The following is a 22939-nucleotide window of genomic DNA, read 5'->3' on the forward strand; positions in this document are numbered from 1 at the left end:
TATACAAGTACCTAGTTTCCTTTAAGTGATTCTATATGCATATGCCCAGGTCTACCTAGAATGTTAAACAAACGATAAAACCTACTCGTCTAAACCTGTTCTAGAATAAGACCTATAAAGAAAATATCTCAATCTAGTCTTTGTTAACTGATGACTAACCACAACACGGCGATACAAAACATTGCATTTAGAATAAGGAAATGAAATGTAGCTATAAAGCTCTTCAGATGTTTATAGGTAAACGTGCAATAAATTGTCGGTTGGATTGAGTTAAGAGCATTATAAAGATTGAACGAGGAGAACATTAAAGCAACCGTATACTAAAGATAAAGCGAAACATCAAGCGTTCTCTTTCGTAACCAATAGTGAAGTATGTATGTGTCTATTAACAGGAGCGCGGCCTGGTGTCTGGTGTCTGCTGTATGGTACCTATACCAGTATACCACGTGCGCGCTTGAGCTTACCGCTTTCCACTAACAACAATGTCGTGACTCGGTCATTACCTACTTCACCCCATACCCACTTCTACACTTTTCCAGATACTCAGTTTCACCTCCTTTACTTTTTAGATCCTATTCGCAATTTTCGCAAATCATTAATCATTTACAAAACATTAACCTTTTTCACTTAAGGTTATTTGATAATTTCCTGTACTAAACGAAAGCCTTAATTCAAAACAAACAATAAAATCAAATATTGATTTAAAAACAAACTGGAACCAGCCTTTGTTTCTTCAAATATCAGAATGAATGAATCCTTGACATTTGAAATACTCTGTGAGTCAACTTAGTGCACCATAATATCGAAAGTTGAAAAAGGGCGAGGTCGTATCGCACGGAGCGACCTACCGGAGGTACTGTCAACGCTATCCTAGGTTGCAGTATAGCCATCAGTCAACACATCAATTGAGCTACGGTTGAACCAAACCAGTCATAGTACTCGACAACCTGAGTTCTTTCTGCGTACTTCCAGTCGCCGTCACGCGCGCCAGTCACCGCTGAGACGTTCATCCGTACGAGCGTGCTGCGCGCGCGCCTCCAACCGCCGAATTCGAATTTCTAATCGTGACGCAAACTAGTGTTGTGAGTTGTGCCAATTCGTGACAGTGTACTATACCATCTATGTTACCAATGCTGAATTAACAAAATTACAATGATGTGAAGTGACAGATATCAATGTGATTGTTCGATAACTATGGAAGACGTTTGCATTTTTATGGTAAGGAAGTGTGTTTTTTATTATTATATTTATGGGTTCGTTGACATTGTTAGCGGACAATACATATTCGCAATGCATTTCTGTTGTTTTTGTGACTACATGTGTACAAATTTTCTTTTTATTTTAGAACATAATATTCCACTCAAACTCGATTTAATGTTTAATTAGAATCATCAATTATAATTATTGAATCAACTGCAACCTACACGGCACTTTAATAAATAATGATACATTAACAGCAATAAATAATCAAATGAAAACCAGCACATGAACACCTAATTGAATGATTTATTATCTCGATCAAGAAAACTTAATTAGTACGAGTACTTAACGAAAAATAATGCACAAACAAAAAACCGTCACTTAGCAACCTTGAGACGAACTAGAATTCAATACTAAATAAATTGATGTCTTACATTTCCAAGTAATTAGAATTTGCACATAGCAAGCCGCGGTTCTCTAGTTTCGTAATAATTTATTAAAACAAGCGTTATTGAAACTGGAATAAGTAGACTGAATCAGCATAAAGGCGTAACCGCGTAACATCGAGAGTCGTCTCACCTCTCGCACATACGTAGCCATTGCCATATGGACTCGATGCATATTAATGTGGACCGCATAACTCCTTACCTCCAACAATGTGGTTACGACACTTCCTGGTACGAAGCAAGCCCGAGCTACAGGAAACAATACGACAAACAAAGCCTGGGCGATTTACTTAGACCTATAGAAAGTGGTAAAAATGTTTTATGAATCCTTTAGGGTCGACACAAAAAAGTGTTGTTTAACTGCGAGCAAATAAAAAAGAACAATGGTACTCCAACTTATTACCTGGCGGGATGAGTCCCTAAGTGTGACATTGCATAAGCTTGCACGATGCAAAATAACATTATCACACTGTTATCAGAACTCGTCACTACTAATGATATCAAGTAAGATCACAGAAAACAACTTGTTGACCAAACAAGGACACATGTGTTTTCAGACAATCATGACGTTTTCTTACCTACTCGATATTGTTTAATTCTGTCATCAATATTCATTTAATGCCATGGTCGTACTGATTCAATAAACATACGTTTGACAGTCGCGAAATTGTGACTTAATAACAACAATTTTGTTCAAAAACGTGTTTAAAAACGTTTTATAATGTCTTCCTACGTAAAATGGACATTTGAATACACAAAATTACGAAAGAATTTCGGTAGGGAACCACTGTTTCAGATGGTACCAGCCACCATGCTGGACTCGATTTATCCTAACGAAGAAGATCAAAAGCAATACATGCTACGTAATCCAGTGCACCGTGAAGTACAAGCAACGTACTGTGCATCCGAAAATACGACAAACACGCCACTGTTAAAAACCCACGAACAAAGCGTAAACCATACCGAGGGTGGCTGGCCTAGAGAAGTCAACCCTTACAACGAGGATCATGTTCAAAGACATCGTCGCAGAATTATGCACGAAGATAACTACATACAGTCCGTACAAAACTTGTCAACGTCGTTGTTCCACTGTATAGACCAAAACAATGCCATTGAAATGTACGAAACATATTATGGTAAAATGGCCGAGCAGAAACCTGTAGAAAAATATGACATACGAATCGCTAACGTGTTCCGCGACGAACAGCAAAGACCCATATCGTGTGTCAAGTGGACAAATGAAAAACGTGCTAAACTAGCGGTTGCTTACTGTTTCAAAACATGCATGCCAGAACCAGAGCTAAACAAGATTAATGATTGTTTTATATGGGATGTTCACAGACAAACAAAACCAGTGTACGTTCTTAAACCTGAATACCCTTGCTGGCAACTAGCGTGTTCTCCCTCAAATCCTGAACTGTTAATTTGCGGCCTCGAAAAAGGCATCGTTAATGTATTCGATGTACGTGTAGGCGAAGCAGCTGTGTCATCTAGCTCTGTCTACAATTCACATCGCGAAGGAGTAACATCACTACTTTTCATACATTCTCGCACACAGTCTGAATTCTTTACTGGCTCATCCGATGGACAGTGTCTTTGGTGGGATCTACGCAACCTTTCTCATCCTCTAGATCAGTTACCAATGTCAGTTAGATACCGAGCATCAGAAAAACCCGGTCTAAACAACGCAGAGGGAGTAAGTGCGTTGGAATTTGATCACGGCTTGCCAACGAAATTCCTTTGCGGAACCGAAACTGGTTTAGTAATTAATGCAAATCGCATGGGAAGAAGTCATAGCGATATTTTAGTTTCCTATTGGAACGCCCATGATGGATCTATACAAGCCGTAGAAAGAAGTCCTTGTACATTTAGAATGTTTTTGACGTGTGGAGATTACACGGTTAAGGTGTGGAGCGAGGAAGTTCGCACCGAACCTATCATTGTAGCACGGCCTTATAACCATTTAGTGTCTGATGCCGCTTGGGCTCCTTTGAGATTTTCGTCTTACATGTCGATTTGTTCCGGTGGCTTCTTTTATTACTGGGATCTATTGCGTAAATATAAGGAGCCAGTAATGACTCTCCATGTATCTAAACATGGCCTTACGAGATTGTCACCTCATTCGGGCGGGGAATCAGTAGCTATTGGAGACTGTAAAGGATCTGTATACTTACTGCACCTGTCAGAAAATATGTCAATACCGGGGAATCGTGATAAGGTACTTATGAGTCAGGTTTATGAACGAGAAACCAAACGAGAACACATACTAGACAATCGTGTAAAGGAAATTCGGTTGAAAGCCAGAGCTGAGGAAGAAGGATTAGCTAATGAAATACCAGAGGAAATTACTGATGAGGAAGAATTGGACCAAATGACTCAAGAAGAATATTTTCGAATTGTCGAAGAGGAACTAAAAAACATGGACGTAAATTCCGACCAAGAAGGTGGATAGTTACTTTTCCTTAATAAATTAATGCTTGTATTACTAATAATACGTACACATGTTGTTTAATTAAATATATTCTGCTATATAAGTTTTCATCAAATTAATGTCCAAAAATAATCTGGTCGCGTAAGTTAATTTTGAGTAGTCAAGAAGAACTTGGTCTGCAAAATGGTTATCGCTCGGTTGTCTACCAAAGAACGAATGAGTATTTTTATCACATACTTAAAACTTTATCTTACTTCAAACGTGTATTTATAAAACCACACCTGACTCAAGAATAAACGGAGAAAATGAATTACTTCACGGTATGTAGGTACCTAGGAACGATATGAGATGTTTAATGTTTATAAAATGCCACAACCTTAGTCCGTAACCTTTGTGAAATAACTGATTCATGTATTATTGAAGTGACTCGGAGGCTTACTGGCATAAACGCTTTGTACACGGCTTGACTGAGTAGCTAACAAAGAGATTACTGCTTGTTAGTGATTGAATATTAACTACAGGTTATAAGTAAGCGGAAATATAATTTTGTCTGTCATGTAGAGTAACATGTTTACAATTTACAAGAACAGCAGTCCCGGATGTTTAGTATCGAGAAGCCCGCATGTCTCACAGCAAATCCGGTGGCTCGGCAGCAAGGGCCATGACCGCCGATTTGTACAAAACGACAAATCTAACGTGAGCCGTCAGATTTCAATAGAGATGCCCCTTTGTGAACATATCTGATGAATTAATAAGAGAGGCGGGGGAGCTCTCATTAGAATGGTGGCGTAAATTACTCGAGCCTCGTGAGTTGCGTGAATACAAAAGTGCGTCACCGGCAACTTTCACCGCTTGGTACTTACCACTCCAGGCGCAGGCGCACGCACCGAGCATGCCAGCCTCGATCCCATTCAACGTGCCTACAAATATTTGCTTTTTATATCAGCACATTCAAGTTAAAATATGGCCGGGTGTATGATCCAAGCTGCGACCGATATCCACGGCAGGAACATCTTACGCAACCTTTTCCAAACTTTCAAATTAATTATTTAATTAGAAACTTCAAACAACTACAAACTTCAAAAGTAAAGATATCTTAGCAAAATTGCTTAAGTATCTAAACGTGTTCCTGAAACATCGTAGTAAAATGTTAATTAGTAATTAGTTAGGTAATCTAATTTGTTACAAAAGTACTGGATATATTTTAACGTTCATCTTAAGTACGATACTGAGATTAACGAGGAATGCGTTGAGTACCTCGACTATGTAGGTTAATGTCTAGCAATCCAGACCTCAGTACGTACAAATAGCGCAGAACATAATATTATATGTGCCTATAAATTGTACCTGTGCATATCTAAATAATAAGTGCGATAGACTCACTGCTATACAAGTATAACTAACCACAGATTATAAATACCTGCGTACATTATACTGGATCGATTATGATTGCTACGTTCGTTTCGTTTCTGCAAATTATAACCATAAAGAATTGTACGGTCTAAAGGAAAATCAACTTTATATAAGTTAGTAATTGTGTTAAAAATCGATTGATAAAGTATTTGTTATACAACGTGGTCGGTAAAAAAATGAAAATCAATATTCCATACTTAATATATTTTATGCTTCTAAAATGTAGCTGCACGTTTACGTACTGTTTAGGTATTAAAATACCGTTCTTAATCATTACCTACGATTGAATCGATATAGACTAATTTTATTACTATAAACTACATTCATGTTATAAGCTTTAAATCTCAGTTATTAGACATTATATTGCAGTTTTATAGTGATTATGTTAAAAATAATCCAACATTTTAAGCTTGAGAGAGCCATGCACGGATGAGCCAGCTCGGCCGGTGTGATACCACGGTTACTAGAAGCCCAATTACCTCCCTGCCCAATCCCTGATTCCCCAACAACACTTGTAAGATTGTATTATACATAAAGTTGCAAAAAGTTAAATAAATAAACACTTAAATTGCTAACCTCCAAAAGGCCTTTGCTGTTTCGGGTGTCCAATGCCGGTGGCGATAAATTACCGATCCGCCTGCTCGTTCACCAGCTTATACCATAAAAATGTACTTACGTAATTTTTTACTCACTAACAACATATTCGTGACTTCCTCTAGTATTACCAAAATGGGAGCTATTTCCTTACCCATAAAATACTAATAAGTAAACGTGAAGGTAACAGCTGGGTCTAGAATCTAGAATCTAGGTACTATGTAGAACCTAGGCGTGCTCGAAGCCATTAGTGGCGCCTAGTGTTTCATAACGTTTGCTTAGTCAGAAGTGATTATTAGATACGATCTAGTATACATAAATATATTACTCGTACTAACACGCAAATGTGAGCTTATTGTATTAACCATCGTTTAGTTAATAACAATTTATGGTAGTCCAAGTATTTATTTCGATTAATCCACACATCTACAGGTAATCTTGAAACGTTTGATAAATAATAGCTCTTATTTAATTCGTGATAACGTTGATAGTATTTTAATTTGCAGATACTAAAACAGATTCACGTTACAAGTATAAACTCAATTATTGGAAAGTATGTTACTGGTATACTGACTGCCTCGTTGGCCGAGTGGTTGCAAGTGCGACTGCCGGGCAAGGGGTCTCGGGTTCGATTCCCGGGTCGGGCAAAGTATTACTGGGCTTTTTTCGGTTTTTCGAAAATTTCTCAGTGGTAGCACGGAGTCTGGAAATGTGCCCGGTATATGGCAATAGGCTCACCACCTATTACATGGGACTTACAATATAAATTGTGAAATGTGGGTGTACACAGTGGCATTACGTGCCATAATGTGCACCTCTGCCTACCCCTTCGGGGATCAAAGGCGTGACGATATGTATGTATGTATGTATGTTACTCGTAGTTCTAGGTAAATAATTCATGGTCACCATTTAATTAAGCATTCATAATAATAAATTCCTATATACATATAAACCTCAATTTTCAAGCAAATTTAAAGGCTACGGTTTTCTCTTTACGTATAAGTAAATTGCTAAGATAAACGAGCAAAGATTAACTATGCAGCTTTTCATTTTATACTAAGTAGCTACTTATACCGTCATTACACTGAGCATTATTTCATTAACCTCATAATATCTTATAATAAATCATTTTTATCAGAAACTTTTATCCTCATTTAGCCAAAATATGAACTACTTACAGTAAATGCTAAAACACTAACATAAAATATCTAGGACAGATAATAATGATAGCGCCATATGGATACTGAAACAATATACAAAAAATATAAGACCTATTTCGGGATTTATCGTCCCTATAAACTACACGTGTGGTCTGCCATTTCGATGTAAGTTCACTAACTCTTCGTCAGTTCATTTACACCTAGTAGATACAGCCGATGGCAGATGAACATACTCCAATCTGTCAAACTCCTTTATTAGATTTTCAACTTTATCGTTTTGATATTAAGTTAATAATTGAATAAAGAAATTTGATGGAAAGGGGTAAGTTGATGTGCTGTTGTCTGTACATATTATTAATACGTACTTTTTGCACGCACTACAATTATAAGAAAGGCTGGCACGCGATCGTGACTTGCTTCAGAGTTTCGTACAAAAGTTGGGAACATCAATTCTTTAACCTTCCTTCACCTTACCTGAGATAGCGATAACCCTGAAATTATTATTTTGGATTGTTCGAGGTGAGTCGTCCGTTTCGAAGAAGACTAAACTTAGGACGAACTTTTATCGTTAGGTGTTTAATTTTTTTCTTTAAGAACCAACGAAGCAGTGGGGCTTGTCAAACTTGTTTTTTACAAAACTTTACTGTTATTATTTCTTCCTTATATGGTTACTACTAAGTCTTAGCTACTGAATTTCCTTAATGCTTAACATCAGATCTCTCTAACATCTCCCATGACTAATAAGGATGACACATCAGTATAAATTGGCAACCTACGTCACACTAAACCGATCACGCATTCCAGGTTAGAAATTGTTGAGCACCCCTGGCTCAACAATCGCCGTACTAAAATGCATGATTGATCGAGCTAATGCCACTCAGCTATTTATTACCAAAGCCTTATCAAACATTCAGGCATACTGATCTGCCCAATCAAATTAGAAAGCTGTTGATTTATAACTGACCGATACATCGATGCGTATCGGAACAACTTCACCGTGTGAGGTATATAGGTATACAAGATTCGTTAATAAAACCTAATTTCGTAGCTATATAAAATTAGCATGCTGTACATAAATATTGTAAACACGTGGCTTGAGGGCGGTGGCTCGATCAGAAGCGGGTATCGAATGCCAATGTCAACTGATTTGCAAACTCGTCGTACTGTTACGCCGAGACAGTCGGACGGGACCGTCTGACCCACATCGCACATGACCAAACGATTTAATTAAGGCACGGATTTTTTGTACAACAGGACATTAGCCAGCTTGTAATAATACTACGTGACTCACCAGTCTTCGACCAACGCGTCGTTATAAGGATTTCGTTATTATTACACGTACAATATGTCTGTATATGGAATAAAAACTTGTTCTTGTTTTCTGACTATTCGCAAAATGTGAACGCACTCATTTATCTTGATGAATATGTCTTTAGATTTTATACCTACATTGTACTTGCGTAGCTACGTACTTTGGACATACCAATTAAATCGTTTACGCACACATTTGAAAATTAATATTTATTAATCAATATGCTTAGAAACGCCGATCAATTCCTAATTCGATTTGCAGAATGATTACCGTCTTGTTGGAGTTGTTGAGCACCGGGACTAATAAATAAATCGTCTTTTTTCAGTAATTTGTTATACCAGACATGATCGAACTCTTCGAAAAGAACACCTGGGTTCATAATTGAACATCAATATTTTAGGAGCGATGTCATAATTTTCCAATAGTGTTTGTTCTTAAGTATTATGACAGTACCTAACTACGTACCCAAGCGCTTTTCCAAACAATTTCGTATTGACAAACAACACAATAGAGTATCTATTGATTACTAATCAAAATTAAGATCACAATATCATATTGTGACTCGAATTAAATGAAAGAATGAATTGATTTCGTCATTACTACAACACGGACGGTCTAAAAATACATTACTCATTTCGGGGCTTCAGTCGAAGATCGTGAGTTGTAAAGAGAGCTATCTAAAACCCGTTACGGATAATGATTGCTGTAGATGATAGTCATTGCGAACATTACATATTTAATACGTCATCGGCATAGTGAAAGTTTATACGCGGATTTGCGTGAGCGGAATCCATTCAGTGAATTACTCGTATTAAACGCAAGTTGCACATTAAGGCACATTTCTCGTTTGATCATTACAAAGTTACGATTACGACTTAACTGTCTTTTTTACGTTTGTTTTAGACATTACGAGCCATGTCATAACAAAGAAACTATATATGTGGTTTTAAGTTACACATAAACGCAGAATATTCAAATTCAAGTAACGTTGCGTGCTTCTCACAAAGGTGATGTCATAAAAACAGTTATAGTGAAGTTAATAAAGCTGGTTACAAAGCTTCTTGGTACTCTATCAATTCTCTGAAGTAAGTATCTTTTCTCTAAAACTAACTCTATTCTCTATAACACGGCCTCACAGAAAACCGACGTGAAACAACGCTTGCGTTGCCGTTGTGTAACTAAGGTTACCGGAGGCCCAATTACCCCCCTTCTCAACCTTCACAATCCCCGATTCCCCAACAACCCTTAAATTCCTAACGGGCAACGCATTTGTAACGCCTCTGGTGTTTCGGGTGTCCATGAGCGGCGGCGATTGCTAACCATCAGGTAATCCGTCTTCTCGTTTACTGGCTTATAGGTACGATAAAAAAACAAATGTTATAGTGTTCCACAACTAGTAATGTAGTGTACTATGTAACATTTTCCAACAAGTCAATAGTGTTCGAATACAATACAATATAGCCTGATAATTAAATACTCATATTTCAGAGTGATTTGAATGTTTAATGTCACTGTACCTAAATGTAGCTACTAAATTAATGGACAAAATTTTCCCGTACCGGCACATAACAATGATTATAGAAATATTTTAAATATTTTATACGTCACATTATACATATTAAATTATTTTAATGAATAAACTTATTTGACTTCCATGCAAAATTACTTTTAAATTTAGCTAGCAGCTTGACTGTTTGTAACTTTGGGTCTTTAGTAACTGGCATTTAACCCCTTCCTGACGTCCGATCTATGTGAGGTAGGTACACACTCTTAATTTTGATAACCATACATAACAAGCCCATTAAAACCGTTTAACATAAGAGAATATTTGTATGTATTACTTGTTTAAGCTCCAAAAGAAAAATAATTAGCCTTACTTAGAATATGTTTACAGACTATTCTATAAACATTCTGAAATTATAGGTACGTTTTCTAATACTAAATGAACAAAACTAATCAAACAATTTAATTAGTGTACCATGAGTGCATTAATAAATATAAATTTTACGCTCGCAGAACCGAAACATCACGGAATCGTGCAAATATTATTTCTGTATGCGAATCCAACAGCCGTATAACGTTATTTATAAATAATTTATCGAATATCATGGCTTAATGTGTAGAAAAACAGGGAACAATGAATCAAAAACATTATTTTCTTTCGTCCAATCTAGTAGAAATGATTACAAGAAATGGAATATTAATACAGACCTACATTTTGTACGTAGTTTTTGCGCATATTATTTCTGTCAGTTCCTATTTCTTTCATTTTTATTTGACCTAATTATACTTAAGTACGTATAAACAACATAATTTTCACATAATAACTGTTGTTTATGTAGATTTCATAAGCTATTCGAAGGCCATTGCTTACCTTGTTGACTTTAAATGCCCGTTGCATTCTATTAAATGGCCGCTATGTATAGAACAACGAACTAAACACAGTCAACACAACATAGCCGCTTGTCATTCTGTGAAAGTTGTACACGTTGACGTTGGGAAAATGTAAATACATTGCACGTAGGCGTCAATACCAACGCCTTACTACTTCTTACTACTTGTATGGAATGTAATTAGCTACGAAATTCACACATAACTTCGATCGACTTCTTGTTAGTAAATAGAAACCGTTTTTGTGTCGACTCTTGATTTTATGTCGTAATGTAGCTGCGACTACTCTGGTGTTGCGAGTGTTCATGAGCAGCGCTGATCGGTTACCATCAGGTGATCCTCCTATTCCATAAAAAAGTTTTAGCAATTGGGTGATATGTGGCCTTGTGCGTAGTTTTTTATCCGTTTATCATTATCATCTCCAGCCTTTAGCTGTCTCAAATGCCTCTTTCCACACATGAATAGGAGATAAGAGAGCGTTGTTTAATTATAGACATGAATAGAAGATTTAATAGGAAGTTTAAAAGGTTCAGGTTTATCAGAGAACGCTGCTGCCCGCAGAGTGTTAAATTTGAGGTCCCTTAGTGGGCTCTTATGTTACGACACCCACATTGGGATGGTAACAAATGTTTTATACTCCACAAATAGCACCGCAAGCAGTTTCCACATACAATAACATACTACGTTTGTTCCACAGTGAAGTCAGGATGAGTAGCGGTGTGCGATGACGTGCGCGGCACTGGTGGCGATGGCGGTGCTGGTGACGGCGAGCTCAGCGGCGGCGCAGCTGCGGCCGGCGGACGCGCCCCCTGCCATCAACGACACACGTGAGTGAGTCCTGGACTACTTCCCTTCTTTGAGAATCAATAGGAGCGCTGAATTAGTGTATAGAATATAATGGCCAATCACATTAACCCTAATCTGTTTGTAGATTTCGGTAAAAAAGTCAGTCGAGAATCGATTTCATTAATACGCCCAGGGTTTGGATGTTATGTGTATGTGGAGTTTATGTGCTAGTAAACGCACCCCGCGACTTAAATAATATGCAAATATGGGGCTATATTTCTGAAAAACCAAAAAATAATTACGCTAACAAAACAAATATTTATTCAACGCTAATAATACAACATACATTTCACTTGCCAGAACTGCCACATAACTAAAACTTTACGGCGCATATAGTACAGAAACTCTATTTGGTCCGAGATTAATTTGCGCGTCCATCAGCATCGAATATCTAGACATTCATCGTTGAGACCTGTATAATGGCGAGATGAAATATGAACCAAGGACTAACCCTTGTTATCATTAATCACTTCAAGATTAATTAACCTAAAATACTTAGTAACGATTCACTATAATTTAAAGTGGGTGTATTTCTTAACAATAAGACAAGTGATTAAGTATTGCTGCGAGTCATCGTTTTAGAAAAACGAGTAAATCGAAAATAAATCTGTATAGTTTATATTATTGGTATCTTAAGTATTATTTTTCTTACGATAATTAAAATGTCTAGAACTTGCATCGCGCCTTTTATTCCATTAAGGAATAGACAGATGTGCAAGTACGTAACACCTACTTTCACCAGTTAAACAAAACTTTATAACATGTATTTATTACAATCACATTAAATATTTAATCTATAAAATGTCAGTAATAAAATGGGCATTAACTTGAAAACGGATATATCCTAAAGTGTTACTTATCTTAGCACTAAGTAATTAAAAACACGATGAATTGACCATAAACTCAGAGTTTCTCTAACAAATTATAAATTATCAATACATCGCTTGGATATGAACCTACTTACCTTAATTGTCGTGTTAAGCATGAGGAATTAACACCTTTCATACAAAGTGGACTTGTCACGATTGTAGCTCACGCGATGTACAAGCGAAAGCCTTTTTTCAGCACTTTTTTATTCCATCGTGTTTTTTTGTCTTGTAATTGATTTTCTAAACATGCGTTAACAATACATGCAATTAAACTGTTTAGTTAGTCAAATGATTATTAAATAATGACTGCCAATGTATGTGGTTTTGATCAGAGACGTTCGATACAATGCGCGTGTTTCAATACAAATGTAAATTAAGCTTTTTTTAAATGTGAGGACATCAGGATATCTTTTTGTCCTTCCGTACCATAATGTATACATCATCATATGCACTATTTCATTATAAGTATTTGCACGCTTATATGAAATAGTGTCATAGGTTTCTATGAAGTAATGTGTCAAATACTGAACATTTCTTTTATTTCTCGCGGAATCTCACTTCGAACCATTCTCACACTAATAAGTCAATTGCAGCTGATTGAAGCAAAAATGACGTCACCACAATTTATGAAAGACATTAATTGATTAAGAGAACTTTCGAAACATTGTGATGTCAGTCGATGGGAACTATAACACGGTAAGAAATGTATAGATCTACAAGATTTCCAATTTCTTATTTCTGCACTATTTTTACACAATCGTACAAACAATATCAATGTTCGCATATATTTTATGCTAATTAAGTAAACAGTAATGAAGCTGAACATTTTCACCAATCAGCGATGACGCTGACTTTTTATAGTTGGACTGTACTGAAATAAATAACTTCGAGTTCGAAGAAGCGTCATAATAAAAAAGATGGAAGTTTAATATTCGGAGATTTTTGTGCATAAATGGATTTCTACGAAATATGTGTCGATTAATTCCTATAGACGGGTATCGGGACTATGGTTGTACTGAGCGAAACGTATAATTTTCGGCTATAAATCGAAAAGGCTCGCCAAAATCAGGACTCCGACGCATTCTTTCGAAATAAATACTAAATACATACTCGGATTAGGTACTTATATGTACATATACGACGGTACAATAAGGGACCTTTAGTAATACCTCTAAAATCAATAGTATTTTATCACGCGCGTGAATAACTCACACAGCTGTACCATAAATATTTTTTGATTAATTTCCAATACTGCTTTCACAATAACTGCGCCACCTCTGAGCCCTCCTACAACCTCCCACTGAGTCCCACTCACTATGGCGAAGTACTCCTCTCAAATCATTTAGTAATCTTTTTGTATGTAGTGTAAACAAATAAAACGGTAATAACATTTGAATGTCTACAAACAACGTCAGTTTGTGACGTCTACTAAAGCCCACTCTACCACCTAAATCAGATATAGTCATAATAGGTATCAGCAACGCTGAGCGTCCAAACGGCGGACGGATAGACGTTAATTGATTAGGTGTGTTCACCAAAATGGCGATATTCAGAAATTGGCTATCATGCAGCCAGTGGTCGGTGCACAGAAGTCGCATTATGCACGTAATGCTGAACGTAGAGTAAACAAAACACAGTAATGTGTCTACTCGTCCGGTCGGTCCCGTTAATTGAACAGCGCACTAATCGCATATTGCGCGCGCTTTCCCTTTGGAAAGTATCGAAATACGATCCAAATCACTGAAGTTGAATATAAATTGGTTTTCAAAGTCATTGCTTCAGAAACGGCAAATTAAGTGAACCCGTACCGTAAGTTACTTTCGTATAATGTTACCAGTAAGCAGTAAGGCTCTAAACTTTATGCCAAGAGCGAGCTTTAAAGCTTGACATTTAGACGCTGACGAGCTTTGTTTCATTTGTTTCAAAGCAAGCGGTAAACTTTTTAATGTTCCGCCATGTTATAAGTAACCCGCTCGTAAACTTACTTTAATAATAATATGCAGATTTATGCTTTTATGTCCTACTTTTCCAACGTAACCAAAAATAATAATATTTTCTTACATAAGTTCCGTATATACCGGTCGATTTTAGCTTATTCGGTCACTGCTGTTATTTGACCCGCTACAGACATAAATTATAAACATTAATGACTTTTTATGGTGATGCAGGAGAGGTGAAATTTTTACATTCACCAGTCTGCATTTGTATCGAGCAGTCGAACGAAGCGTCGTGCATCGTCATGAATACATTACGCCCAAACGTGGTACCATTTATTAGCATAGATATTCGAAATATTCCAGTCGTAGCTTCGAGTTACGTAGGTCAATGGTGTATAAAAAATACCTTTGTATCAATACATCCAGAAATTAAAAGCACTTCTGAAATGTATGACTGATGAACGAGCCGAAATCATTGTAGACGGTAGTGAAATACTAATTATGTATAAAGTTAGGCAGTTAGTTAGGTACACAGAATTTAGAACAAGGGAATATACAAATTAATGAAGCTTCAAATAGATTTAAAAGCTATGTATCGAGATCGACATAGCTCAAAAGGATAAAAAAACATAAAACATCAGCGTAACATCTGCATAAATATTTTACTTAAAATAAATTCGCGATCCGTTTTGGTGTGCTTTCTCGAACCGTAAAAGGCAACTGAAATTACCTTTTACAATAATAGTAGCTGCCGGAAAAACTTTTCTACCTGCAAAATTCCCTTCAATAAACTTCGCCTTAAAATCAAAGTTTGAGACAATCTTTTCCAAAAAAAATAAAAAGAATCTCGTACAGTTCTTGTACTTGCAAAGATTTTTATACTTCAATCAAATGCAAATTTTAACTGATCATAAAGTAAACTTCACTATTCAATCTAAGAATAAAATCCGAGACTGCTAACGTGGTAGTCGCACTTGCGACTAGATCAACTAGGCAGTCAATGTTCATGCTGCGACCGTGCAAAATTTTGTAAATATTTTTCCTTCACTATCCCTATAGTACAAAAAATTAACAGCTACACGACAGACTGTTTTTCCTCATTCTAACAATACTTTTATTAGCAAATACTTAGTTATTTTATTTCAGCAAAATAGGCTTTCTAGTAAAAGCATACGACGACGGGCAAAAAATCTGGCACACAAAGTATGCTAGCGGCGCTGACTTTTTGTACACCGTTGCCTCTGTAGTAAAAGGTTCTTTGTTGCTCCAAAATGTAGTTTTTTGATATTACAATATTCTGCGCCAAAATTTAATGAATGTAGTTAACTAAGAATTAAATCTGTCTGGATTCTGGAACTAAGAACTATTTCATACGAGAAGTAACAGGCAATAAAAATCAGAGTCTAGGTCGCGCGACGTCGCCGCATCTGCATGCGGCGACGTCGCGAAACTAGAAGAGCTTTTCTCCATTAATGTATGTGACTAAAAAGTGATTGTTAGTTAATTTAGCATGTCTCTGTAATGGTTCTAGTACATTGTTTTATAGTCTATCGATTTAGTTTTAAAATGTGCCATGTAAAAATCAGTAGGTAATGTGTTATGTTTTTTCTAGGTTGTGGTACGGAATGCGTTCGCTGCGCCGCTGATGGATGCGTCAAATGTGCTCGCCTGCTGGTCTGGCCTGGAGGAACCTGTGCACATGACTGTCCTGCTGGCAGCCGTGAAGCCTGGGCCCATGATGACCACCTCATGGGACGAGTGTGCTACCCAGCGCAATCGTATAATGAGGTAAGTTTTTCCTTTTAAAATCCAACGACTGAATCTGGAATCACAAATTCACAGATAGCATTGGAACTCTAAATAAAAATAAAAAATTAGCAATATATTATGATGGGGCCTAAACTACTACCCTGTGGCATTCTCTAACAATATGACACATTGCCATACATTACCAATATTTATTTTAAGTGCAAGTCAAAATAACTTTTAATAAGACACTTATGGACATAAAATTACTATATTATCTGACTTTAATGATAAACATCATACATCAAAGCATTAGTCTACTCAATCAAATGCCAATACAAAATCAAAGTTCAACGCCTCACAGATTAAAACACTATGATGCAACAGCTTTAATGCTCGCTACAGATGTGGCCCGTATGGGAGATACACGCAACGTAATCATATAAAATTATCATCATCCAAACGATGTATGTACAGTATCTATATCGGCAGTTCTGTAAATTGGAATGATTATTTTTAATGCAGGTTTAAACGTTATTTCAGTTCTATTAAAGATTTAACGGACGATTTTTTTACATTATTCGATTTAAAATAAGAACGAATATTCAATAGGAACGAATAGCGTGGGCTAAATATCTGAAAAATTACCAGTTTATAAAAAGAAAAAGAAAATGGGTTTTTCTTCGTGGCTGAACAGTAACATTACTCACATGACGTATAATTAATTGTTGTCGGTTTTTGACTTGAAAGGACGGTTTTGTTGTCAAACACCTACAAAGGTAATCTAGCATAGAAACACGTAGGTTCACAATGAATAAATATTAAATGAATCTTTTGTAGTAGCAGGTGCTATTACGCGGCCAGTGGCGTCAATTGAACGTAACCAACTAGTACATAATAGAATATCAGCACCATATTACTTTTAGTAGACCAGTTGCTAAGAACATTGCATCGTATTTTTTGCGTCCCTTTTAAGCTTTATCAAAACTACTTTAACTTTAAAATACTTATTTACACTAACACCTAATGCAAATGCAAAAAGTATCATTAAAATACGTCAATATAACATTAAATTTATTTCTTATTCAGAGCCAATTTCGCACTAAACTCAAAGTTAAAACACTACGAAATTTCGACTTTATTCGGTTCCCATAAATTTTGCAACCCTTAGGTACTTTCATGCACGTAGTTTGACCTCGACTCCTGCCAACTACTTTAATACTTGAAAGGTCCCGACCGAGCTATTGGCAAATTGTTGATGTGAGGGATCAACTAGACAATTGGTGTCGACATGCTAAGCTTGTATTATGCCGTTGTCGTGCGCACGATTTTCGACTAAACCGAAATGTATTCGAGCTATAAATACTACCTTAATAAAGTTGTCAAAATTATATGCGAATTGTAAACGAATATAGTATTGTTTCCTTAGTTATAAACTTATTGCGGAACCAAGTAGTTTGAATGGCATTCCTTTGTACATTCTCATTTCCTTCCTCAAAGAGAAAGCCTCTGTCTACTAGTAGCTGATTGATTCTACATACTTCTTTTCTTTTTACCTACCATTTCTCCTTTTCAGTATCTTATAGATATTTATTATCTTTTTTGTTTTCACCAGGTGATAGTGGGTGCTGCTTGCGGTGTGGCTGCTTGCATCGCTCTGGTGGCAGCTGCAGCGGCCTATGCCCGCTGCAGGAATAAGTCCCGAGCACAACCTCAACCTCTACCGCAACGAACTCACCACGATGACGATACTCGACTACGGGAATTTCACAAGCAGCTGGACTGCTTACGAGTAAGTTAACATAACCAAAATTAAACCATACGTCTCAAAAAATAAAGTTATTTTTCCAATGATAGGACTATGTAAGTAGGTAAGGTACCTACATCAAGTTTAGTTAATTAAATTCAAACAAAAATAAACCCACGGTATAACCGTAGAGGCCTCATTTCGAAATAACTCAGGTAAATGTATAAATAAAATATAGTCGAGGGATTGAAAAAAGTAAATCTCATTTTAAAAACAAGATTATAAAAGTGAGAACAACTTTGTAACGTGGTTTGATATTTGAATATAAATCACTGTCGTTATGTTAAACTCATCTGGGCCAATTAAAAAGTAGTTTACACAAATAACTCTAGCATAATTGCTTTTCTGAAGTTGTAACGAAATCTGGAGCATTTGGTTCAATCTATTTTACATTCATTTTTATCTCATGAAATTAGATATTAGATATTTTAGACGAAATCTAATGCCTCAATATTTTTTGCTTTGAGTAATTTATTAATATCATTATTTTGTCTGTGTAAAATTTTTGTTTTTGCTTTGAGTAATTTATTAATATCATTATTTTGTCTGTGTAAAATTTTTGTACCTGTCTAACTGGCATTCCTCACAACACATGATTTTGTAAAGCAGATAAAAACAGTAACTGATCGGTTTATCGGATATGCGCCAGGCTTGGCACGGGGTTAATGGATCCAAATAGACGTTCTATGTGAACTCGCCCTGAATCACCTCCAGTAGCAACGGATCCGTTAAAACGGATCCTGTAAAAACGGACGTTATATGTGAACGCGCCCTAACTGGCATTCCTCACAACACATGATTTTTACTCACAAAAGTTCAATATGATATAAAAGTTGATTTTAATACAAATTAATTATGAAGCAATAATAAACTACAGATTGCAGAAATCTGTTACGAAACGATGATCCGAAATTGGATATGGACTTCCGAATTATCGAATTACATAATGATTATGACAGTTACAGAACCAATCTGATAGACAAAAAGATAATGTACTACTGTGTTAAGAAATCGGGAGATTTATCGACATCAACACCCACGTTTTGATCGCTTGTTCAGAGGACTTAGTACAAGTTTGTTTTACGTTGAACGAAAACGAAACAAAAGTGCGTTCGGCGCTCTTATTGGTTGGTACATTCGCGCCGGCCAATCAAAATGTCGAACACGTTCTTATTTCGTTTTTACAGGGTACTGTGTTGAGAGCCTACATTTCTTCTATATTATTTCATCATACGCTCCAGTTGAGAATTACAAAAGTATTATGGAATGCTAAGAACTATGTATTACGGGCACAGGTTATCCCACGACTAAAGAAAGAACACCAAGAGAAAGAACCAATTTTTATTTTTTTGTTAATAATCAGTTCTCTTTGCTCCAAGGAAAAAATTTCTTTTGCTATGCTCTTATGTGGTATTTAGAAATCTCAGAAGATTTTACAACCGAAAAATCATGGAAATTGTAACCACGTGTTCAGTAGTTATTTAATTGTCATTTAGGTAACGGAGGAGGTAAATCCAGATACCTGTTTTTTATAAAATAACTCGATTAAAATTAAATTTTAAACGGGTATATTTCTAATTCCAGCCGCACGCGTACACCTTGTTGGCGATACTGAACCACACTCGGCACCAAGTACGCGAGCTTTATCAGCTTGGCAACAATGATGCTGCAATGGCTTACAGGTACACATACCGTAATCACTTTTATTACACCTCTAGATCTTTTTCGTCAAACAGAATTGCTATATTATAGTATTTCTTTGGGTCTTTTTATGATTTTGTGCCTAAAAACTTCCAGAAAATACATACGAGTTAATGTTTAAAAGAAACATAAATATGGGTACCTAAATACACCTTCTGCAAATCTGGAGTTTATCCGATTCCAAGTGTATCCAATTGAAATATTCATATCATCTATCTCAAGAACTAAATATAGAAAACATTGCTGTCTGTAAATACTCAGTTGCACACTCGATAAGCATAACATAAACAAAGATCTGCGTGGGAACATTTCTGTGCAGCATTTTTTCTGGAACGTTATCAAGGCACAGGGAAAGGTACAAAGAGTACTTGCCTGTAAAGAGGTTACAACACTTGCAACAGAGTTCTAATAACATAGCAAGCCGCTCTGTTGACAGAGCTACCAACTTAACCTACAAAAAACACATTCCAAACTGTGCCTCAACGCTGCGCTGCAACGTGTTATTTACTTTAGAACTTCGAGATAGTAGATTCTAATAATAAGTTCTGTTACAGTTGCATCCTGAGCGATTTGGCCAAGTTGCTGATATTGTTGAACAAGCAGCAGGTGCCTGTTGTACCGGATGAGTGGCCACGACTGGCTAGTTGGGCTGAAAGGTACACTTTTGTTTTCATAAAATCGTCTATCTTAGTCTTATGCTTTTATTTTTGCTAACTTTTTTCTTTGTTACAGAATTCTGAAGCGCTACAGCCGTACAAACGTCGGTCCGCAACAAGAAGGCCAGCTAGTTAATTTCCTCCCCGCCCCACCGAGCCAGGGCTCCGATTCGGAGACAACCCAGCAATCTTTTTCGACATTCAAACCTCCTTCGTATTCTCCTACATCATATGATAGTAATATTTTAGACAAGGATATAGACTGCGAGTGGAGTGACGCAGGAAGACCACCCAGTTATTCCCAAGTAGAGAGGGAAAGAGAGACCATTGTTCTCTCCGACCCGTGGGAGAGAAGACCGATAGTAAGGAGAGAGAGTGTCTGGCTAGAAGACGAATTCTTCGAAATGTCGAGGCGACCACAAGACGAACTAACCACTGAACTTTAATCATGTAATTTAATGCACCTGGTTCACCATTCCAAGTCTGACAAGTACAAAATAAAAGATAATTAATGTATATTTAATATATCTAGGTACTGTAAGTTTGTAGTGGTGCTTTCAACCCTGTAAATATGTACCATTTACTCCCCGCTGAAACATTTTACTTTGCTACATCATACATGAAAAATAAACATAAAAACATGTCTCGTAGAAAAAACGTGTAGGTACCTAAGTACTAAATTAGGTAAATTAAGTCTCGTCGCTGAAGCAGTAAAATGAAAATATAATAAAAATATTGTCAGATTTATCATGAATAGAATTTATTTAAATAAGAACTAAGCAATTTGTATTATGCTTTAAGTAGATTATGCAGAAATAACAACTATGTTTAGACAGATTTAAACCAAAGTAGATTGTATAATAGTTTTCTAGTCTAATAAATTCTTTATGATTTGCATATTCATTGCAAAATGTATGTCTGTAACTTTGGCAACATTTTTTAGAATCTCATATTTAAATTGTATCTTAATGTTATATTAAAACTGTTACATTTGTATTAATGTAATGTATATTTCAACATAGGTTTCCATACTAGTGTAATGTAGATACGATCGTACTCTACTTACTTACATGTAGTATTTTAAGTAGAAGTGGAATCTTGACCTCGACTGTTATAGGCCTTTAGTGATACCTAATATCTAGTTACCTACAAGTTGCTTAGGTATCCACGCCCTATCGAACGAGTAGGCCTTCAAAAGTAGGTACAGTGCCTACCATAAACGTACGAAAAAAAATGTAGAAGCTACTTTTAATTCTAAATTCGAAATAAGAGTTTTTTTATAGAATCCGTGTGTCCATCGTACCTAATATTGTTTAATTTATATATTATTATCAATACATACGCACTTCTTAAATAGATTAAAACAAACTAGATGAATTCTTATCAATGGCGATTTATAAGTAAATATGGCTATTTCATTTTACAATAAAATGATACAATGTTAAAATTTAGTAATATTTCGCAAACATCGCATGCACAAGAGAAAAACAAATATGTTTGTTAACCTACTTAGGTTATTAGCACGAACTAAACACTCCTTTTATCTAAGAAAATACATTGTGTCTTACTTAAATCTGTGTGCCGACAGATCAGGGGCTAAACCTATAATAATATATCTTTATGTTAGATTAAGTCAGCAAATGTGTAAATAATAAAATAACAAAACTAATACATAAGTTTAAATAATGTCACGAAGACAACGAAAATACCTATTTGTTAATAAACAGAAAACTAGAATACTTTTATGATTGTTAAATTTAATAAAGATGAATATATTTTTGTTCATGATTAATTTTTTTATCGATAGATTACGATACCTATAAATTTTCCCCATCCCACCACGCACCGGTGATACTCAGCGGTGTGAATTATTAATTTAATTAAAAGTATTCATTAATAGTTATGCTAATAATTATGGTCATTGTAAGGATTATAGGCATAAAAAGCATTACAGACAAAACATGCTTGTATAGTACCCAAATGAGCCCAACAAACAAAATCCAGGATCCAAAATAACTACCCACATTGCCAAAAACCGAGACTAGAACCGGCTCCGACATGCGAGCTCCATCTATCGTAAGATTACTTGAATTAAAATCTCAATAGAATGGCAATACAGAAAAGCAGGTGTAAGTTATAAGACATTCATTGAAATTTTAATTTAATTGTTAATAATAATAATATGGTTAGCTCATGACACTAATAAGAAATTATCTAAATTCCAACTTGACATCTCATTAACAAAAAAACTATCGAATATTTGAAAAGCAACGCTCGAAACAGTACTGAAAATAATTTGTTTTGTTTGTGGTGTTATATCAAGGTGAAAAAAATATAGAACAAAAAAAAATTGGTGTGAGGTTTCTTTTATTCCTTTTGGACTTAATTCGTCCAACGAAGACCTTTTTAAATTAATTATTTTGCATTGGC

At 35.9% G+C, this 22939-nt stretch overlaps 2 protein-coding genes across 2 annotated transcripts; both read left to right on the forward strand.

Moving 5' to 3' along the window:
* The first annotated feature begins 930 nt into the window (after positions 1-930).
* Positions 931-22297, forward strand: LOC118264246 (uncharacterized). Its single transcript, XM_035576690.2, has 7 exons — positions 931-1218; positions 11645-11774; positions 16212-16387; positions 17961-18137; positions 19737-19834; positions 20408-20509; positions 20586-22297. The coding sequence occupies exons 2-7, from the start codon at positions 11672-11674 to the stop codon at positions 20953-20955; spliced, it is 1026 nt and encodes a 341-aa protein (XP_035432583.1). The 5' UTR covers positions 931-1218; positions 11645-11671; the 3' UTR covers positions 20956-22297.
* LOC118264244 (dynein intermediate chain 3, ciliary-like) lies at positions 1238-5759 on the forward strand. The gene has a single exon (XM_035576689.2). It carries the CDS (start codon positions 2368-2370, stop codon positions 4096-4098), a length of 1731 nt encoding a protein of 576 aa, XP_035432582.2. The 5' UTR covers positions 1238-2367; the 3' UTR covers positions 4099-5759.
* Positions 22298-22939: the final 642 nt, after the last annotated feature.

The sequence above is a fragment of the Spodoptera frugiperda genome, chromosome 26 (assembly GCF_023101765.2).
Source record: "Spodoptera frugiperda isolate SF20-4 chromosome 26, AGI-APGP_CSIRO_Sfru_2.0, whole genome shotgun sequence".
NCBI lineage: Eukaryota > Metazoa > Arthropoda > Insecta > Lepidoptera > Noctuidae > Spodoptera > Spodoptera frugiperda.